The 6,813-nt window shown below is 49.6% G+C and overlaps 1 protein-coding gene across 2 annotated transcripts in view; it reads left to right on the forward strand.

The window, feature by feature from the left end:
* The first annotated feature begins 1,342 nt into the window (after positions 1-1,342).
* The window catches only part of INO80C (INO80 complex subunit C), a 16,203-nt gene continuing 10,732 nt past the window's right edge, over positions 1,343-6,813 (forward strand). The window contains exon 1 of one of the 2 annotated variants that reach the window (XM_080822180.1): positions 1,343-1,576. In XM_080822180.1, coding sequence (XP_080678306.1) covers positions 1,421-1,576 — 156 coding nt within the window. In that variant the 5' untranslated portion in view covers positions 1,343-1,420. The remainder of the gene's footprint in view (positions 1,577-6,813) is intronic. The other variant, XM_080822181.1, reaches the window with a different exon arrangement.

A 6,813-nucleotide genomic window follows, 5' to 3' on the forward strand; every position in this document is an offset into this window, starting at 1 on the left:
GCCAAGGTAAAAATTCTTTGGATTTCAAGGTAGAAGGTAAATATGCTATTCAATAGCATAGTTAGATTTGTGATTCAGAAGCCCACCTGTGGCAGCCAGTGTGAAGGATGGCTTGGGGTCAGGGATGATTAGGAAAAGATGGAAACCCAAACTTCCATCAGGAGGCTGTTGCAGGGATCCAGATGAAGGGGGATGGAGTCGTCAGGGTAGGAGTGAAGGAGAGAAGTGAGCTGAGCTGGTGGGGTACTAGAGAGGGGTACCTTGGGTCAACACCTAGTTTCTGGCTTAGGTGACCCATTGGTTTGAGGTGTCAGTCCCTGAGAAAAAGAACAAGGAAGACTCGATTTAGATGAAGATTGAGTGGCTACTGGGGCATGGGAGAGGACATTTCAACACTGGTTGGTCATTCCTTTCTCCAAAGGAGAAAAGATGTAACATTACTGCTAGTTTCCCTATCTATTCTCTCTCACCCCTAAGTCTTTCTGCAGCCGGTTTCCTTCACATATCCGGATTCATATAGGCACCTTTCCCGTTTTAGAACACAGTAGCTTCAACAAGTTACCGCAGGGGATTTGTTCATTTAAGAATTATTTCATTAAGAACCAAACAAAATTTGTTCCGAAGCCTTGCAAGGTAGTATCACCCAGAAAAGGTAAGTGAACAAAACATTACTGGCCTCCCCCTCATGGAACTTACGTTCTAACAGGGGCCAAAAAAGACATTAACCAATTTACAATCCACGCAGTATGTGGCACATAACAAGGGATGGCGGGAGAGGGTGTCCCATCGAAGTTGGTAATTAGGTTTTAGCAGATCTGTGAATTCCCCGAAATCCACATGTAAAATTCTGTCTATACCTGCATACAATTTGTGGGGGCAGGGGAGGGGCTTACATGCTCCAAGGGGTCTGGGACTCCTAAAAGGTTAAGAACCACTCTTCAAGCCCATTTGGACTTCCAGCCAATATACACAAACTTGTTCCGCACGCGAAGGCAGCGACCAAGGGGAGAGCCATCAGCTTGACAGTCTGTTCAATCCACTCAGAACAACACTAACTTAACTCAGACATTAAAAGTTACCGGTTTTCCGACTTAATGTGAGAATGACAACACGGTTATTTATTTTTAAAAGAACCCAGTGTTTGAAAAAAGGTCACGAGATGTTCTGTTCCTCAACCACGACGGATTTCCCAGCACGTGCCCAGGCTGACAGCGGGACACAGCCTGGCTGACACCCTCGGGCCTCCGCGGATTGGGCTGCTCCGACCTCCGCCTTTTAGAATTGGCCGAAAGAAGTCCGCGAACACGCTGGGAGTCCAGGCCGGATTTTCTCGCCTGAAGGCGGAAGTAAGGGCGAGCCGGAAGTTCCAAGCCTGTACCGAGAAAGTGGGGGCGGGGGAGGAGGAAGACTCAGGGTAGGAATGGCGGCTCAAATTCCAATTGTGGCCACCACTTCCACTCCGGGGATAGTCCGGAACAGCAAGAAGAGGCCAGCCAGTCCTTCCCACAACGGCAGCAGCGCTGGCGGTTACAGCGCCAGTAAAAAGAAAAAAGTGTCTGCCGCCGGCTTTACGCAAGTATGCTGCGGCTCGTCTAGTCTGCGCGTGCGCGGGGCCGTGCGGGGCGGAGCGAGGGCGCGTGCGCGGGGCCGTGCGGGGCGGGGCGAAGGTGCCGGGCCTTAAAGTCCAATCTGGAGTGGGTGCCCATCGCTGGCGCAAATGAAACGTTTTTTCCTAAGTGTGGACGAGTGGGCTTGGGTTCAGGCACCACCCGCCTTGCATTGTCCTTGAGAGCGGGAGAGGTGGGGATGTTATTATCGGCTTAGTGCAGTGATCGTCCCTTCCCGTCGCGTTTAGGTTGAGGCTCAGGACTTCCCTGTGAGTTTCAGTCAAGCACAAGTCCGCGAGTCTCACGTTGGTCCTTTCTGCAGATGTGTACCGAGTGAGGTGCAGAGCGCCCTAATGTCCTGAAAATGGAGGAATACCAAGACGTATTGATACTAATGGCGCCCCTCATTCTCAGAAAAGTTCTTTGTGGACACTCGGTTTCCCCGTCCCAAAGTGGTTTGGTCTTACTCCATGGAGTTGGTAAAAGGATTCCATGAGATCATGGTGGGAAGGCACTGAGCACAGTACCTGGCACAGATCTCATGGCATCTGGATAATCTAGGCTCCACAATTCAGCAAAAGATTTTCTGCAGAGGAGTGATTTGGTTAGATTAGTGTTTCTCTTGGCTCCTGCATTTTATTTCACGCAATTAGAGAGCACTGTTCTAAGCACTTTCTAAATACTATCTCCTTTAATTCTTTTTTTTTTTAAGATTTTATTTATTTATTAGAGAGAGAGAGAGTGCACAGGCAGACACAGTGGCAGGCAGAGGCAGAGGGAGAAGCAGGCTCCCTGCCGAGCAGAGAGCTGGATGTGGGACTCGATCCCAGTACGCTGGAATCATGACCCGAGCCGAAGGCAGTTGCTTAACCAACTGAGCCACCCAGGCGTCCCTCCTTTAATTCTTTTTTTAAAAAAAGATTTAAGTTATCTAGATATCCAACATGGGGCTCGAAATTACAACCCCAGGATCTGGAATCGCCGGCCCCAATGAAGGAGCCAACCAGGTATCCCTTTCTCATTCATTCATTGTTTTTCACTCTTTTTTTTTTTTTTAATTTATTTGACAGACAGAGATCACAAGTAGGCAGAGAGGCAGGCAGAGAGAGAGGGAGAAGCAGGCTTCCCGCTGAGCGGAGAGCCGGATGTGGGGCTTGATCCCAGGACCCTGAGATCATGACCTGAGCCAAACCCACTGAGACACCCAGGCACCTCCATTCATTATTTATTTTTAAGATTTTATTTATTTGTCAGTGAGAGGGTGGGAGAGCACGAGTGGGAGGGGCAGAAGAAAAGGGAGAGGCAGACTCCCTGCTAAGCAGGGAGCCCTAGGCGGGGCTGCATCGCAGAACCATAGGATCATGACCCCAGCAGAAGGCAGAGGCTTAAAGCACTGAGCCTCCCAGGCGTCCCACCCTTATGTCATTTAATTCTTAAAATAAACCCTGGAGGAGAGAGAGAATGAGTGCAGAGCTGGATGCAGGACTTGGTACCAGGACCCAGAGATCAGGACCTGAGACAAAATCAAGAGTCAGATCCTTAACCGACTGAGCTACCCAGGTGCCCCTACCCTAGCTTTTAAAAAAAATATATGATAATGTTAGTTTTAGAAGTTCCTTTTTTCTATTTTTCAAAAAAAACACCTTATTTTGAAAGAGAGAGTGGGGGCAGGGGCAGAGGGAAAGAATCTCAACCTGACTCCCCTCTGAGTGCACAGCTGATGGGGGGCTCATTCTCATGACCCTGGAATCGTGACCTGAGCTGAAATCAAGAGTCTGACACAACCAACTGAGCCACCCAGGTGCTCCCCCTTGTTTTCTATTTTTAAAATGGACATAAGAATCATCCTCTTCTCCCCCGGCAACTGTTATGATTTGTCTTTTCTACGTGGAGATAGTTTTTCATTCCTGTCCTCTATGTGTAACATTGTGCACCCTGCTTTTCACTCAGCGTCATTTCACAGATCTCCCTATGTTGACACGCTGCGCAAGGAATTGAGTGCTCTTATTTAATTGACTTTATCGAATATTTAGGTTGCTTCTCACAATTCTATTTTAAGTCACCCTACTACAACACTGCAGTTCTAGATCAGGCTCAGCGACTTTATTCTAGAATACTGTTACATCGATGTAACTGGGCATTCGGTTTTCCAGTGATGAGACAAAGGCCATTTGTCTCCCTTCTTTGTGACCCCACTGTCCTCACGTCTGAGTCAGTCGTGCAGGTTGCCGTCCAGAGACACGAAGCTATTTGCCGGGGGAGGTCTTGCTGACTGCAGTCTCTGTTAGAGGCAGGCCCGGGCTGCTTTGATAGGGTCAGGTTTCTCCTCCCTGGGACTTGTGTCGTCTCTTCTCTAGCTGCAGAGAGGGGACAGCCCTGAATGCTGAGCATTACTTCTCAACTCTTCGTAGGGTATTTGTGTCTTGGGGATGGGCTGGTTCATCTCAGAAAGTCTCTTAATGTTAACAGTGGCTGAGTAATGTGGAAACTGTACGTCATTTACAATTTTATTTTCTCGCGTTCCAGCCTCACAGACTTGATCCTCCCTTTCACTGAGGGCCGCTCCCTCTCATCCCGTCGCGAATAGGCAGCAGCGTCTCAGCATGGCTGAAGCCCGGGGTGCGGGATCATGCAGGGTGGGGTGCAGGAGGAAGGAATGGCACAACACCCAGTTCTGGGCCCAGGATCTTGGATCCTGGTCTGAGAGGGAAGAGAGTCCTCACTGTTTCACAGGCAGGAGGCAGCTCTGGAATGATGGGGCTCAGTTCTTGTTGGGATGGCTTCCTTCCTCTGCCCCTTCTTCAGCAAGCGTGGCTCCTCACCGGCGCTACTGACAGGGGCAGGACAGGATGGAGGGACCAAATGAGCAGGAGGGGTCCGCTTTGAATCTCGGTGCTGGAGCACATCCTCTCCGTCCCCTTGCTGCCTCTTCTCTGGCACGCTGCCCAGAGTGGCGGTGCAGACTTCTGGCACTCTCTCCCACACCTTCCCCTTCCTCCCAGCAGATGCACCTGTCTGACAGTGCGTCCTCTCCCCTGGCAGAAGGCCCAGACCTCCCAGCCCACACACACTGGCCGAGGTACCTGCTTCTCTCGGCAGCCTCTGGGGCAGCGCCGCCTCCCCAGTCTCCGCCAGGCCTTACTGCCTGCCAGCGTTCTCCCATCTCTTCCTGGGGCCTGGGAACGGCCTATATCAAAGAGTACCCGGATTCCTCCCCGGGATTTCACTGTTCACACAGCACTGGGAGCTTACCCACTAGGCATCAGGGAAGGGGTCTCCGGAGAAAGAGAGAGATGCGGTCTCTCTGGCCTTCCTGCACAGGAAGAAAAGCTGAGACCGTCATTTGAGGATGGTGGGTGCCAGTGGGGCGCCTTCCCTACGCGCTGTCGGGCCTGGAGGCCTGCTTCCCCCACCCCGCTCTGGGATCTTCCCCTTGCGTTGTTAGCATTTCCGTTTGCTTATTTTCTCCCAGATGGGAACATTATATAAGCAGTCATTTTCTTTATAAAAAACTGCAACAGTGAAGTTGCAACTTAAATGTGTGTGGCCCTGGGAAACCTCTCCCTTTCTGCCTGTTTCCCCTGAGCTGTCCCTAGCGGTCTGGCTTTTCTGTTCCAACACGATGCTCCCTGTGTAGTTCTCAGGCTGTCTTTTCTCTCTCTCACGTACTCAAGGCCACCTGTAGGCCAGCCTCCCCACTGCCCGTGCCCATCGGCCCATCCTCACTGAGTAGTCCCAGGGCCGCCCTGACGAATCCCTAGATTCCTTGGGGAAGAGACCACTTTGCTGCTTCTGACACTGGCCAGTTTCCTTGGACCTGTTCATTTCATGTGCCTTCCAGCCAGTGAGCAAGGCTTCCTTTTCCGCCCCTGAACCACAGCCTCTCGGGAGAGCAGGTGGCGGTAACTCTTCTGACCCGCCTGCCAGCTATGGTTTCCTCTTGGAGGAAGGGGCTTCCGTGGAGCCCCTGGCTCATTTGCTGTCAGGTTAGCAGCTGGGCGAACCCCAAGGGAGAGGTTTCTCTTGGCCACTGTTATTTATTTTTTTAATGCTCTAAACATTTTAGTGTGAATTTCCTAAAATCAAAGTCATTCTCCTAGATAACAGTAGTACAGCCATCAGATTTAGGGATTAACACTGAACCAGCACTGACCCCTAACCACAGATGGCGTTCTTATTTTTGGTCGAGCCCAGGATTTGGGCCAGGATCACACGTTTGTGTTATCATGTGTCTTTAGCTTCCTTTTCTATAGGACAGTTCTCTGGTTTTTATCTTTCATTACCTGACGCTCTTGAAGAGTACTGATCCCTTATTTTATAGATTGTTCCTGAATTTGGGCTTGTCTGATACTTCCTATGATCAGATATGGGTAATATATGGGTAATACATTCTTGGCAAGAGGACAGAAGTGACGCTGTCCCCTTCTCAGTGCGTCATATCATAGCACATGGTGGCCTGTGTTCTGCTACCAACAGTGTTCACTTTGAGCACTTAGTAAGATGGTGTCTGCCAGGTCTCTCCACTGTGAAGTTATTATTTTCCTGTTTGTATTAAAGAATCCTGAGGGGGGGATACTTGGAGACTAGCTTTATTCATTCATCCATAAATTTGTTTGTTTGTAACTGCTTTATTGAGTTATAATTCACATCTCATAAAATTCACCCTCTTAAAATATGCGCTTCTGTGGTTTGTAGTATATTCCGAGTTGTGTAACCATCCCTACCATCTAATTTTAGATTATTTCCATGACCCCAAAAAGAAACCCTCTACCTATTAGCAGTCACTCCCGTTAACCCTTCCTCTGAGCCTGTGACCGCCTCTGATCTTTGACTGCTATAGTTACCTCATGCGAATGGAATCATAGAATATGTGGCCTTTTCTGTCTGTGTTCAATTACCATAATATTTTCTTTCCTTTTTAAAAAAGACTTATTTATTTGAGAGAGAGAGAGCATGAGGAGGAGCAGGAGGAAAGGGAGAGAAACTCAAGCCGACTGCTCTGAGCATGGAGTCCAGTGCAGGGGCTCGGTCTCATGACCCTGAGATCATGACCTGAGCTGAAAACAAGAGCAGGACGCTTAACCGACTGCACCACCCAGGCGCCTGTCAGTTAGCGTAGTATTTTTCAAGCCTTATCCATGTGGTTGCATGGATTAGTACTTTATTCCCTTCTGTGGTTGAATGCCACTCCATTGTGCGGATATAC

This window comes from Martes martes, assembly GCF_963455335.1.
Source record: "Martes martes genome assembly, chromosome: 13".
NCBI classification, from domain to species: Eukaryota; Metazoa; Chordata; class Mammalia; order Carnivora; family Mustelidae; genus Martes; species Martes martes.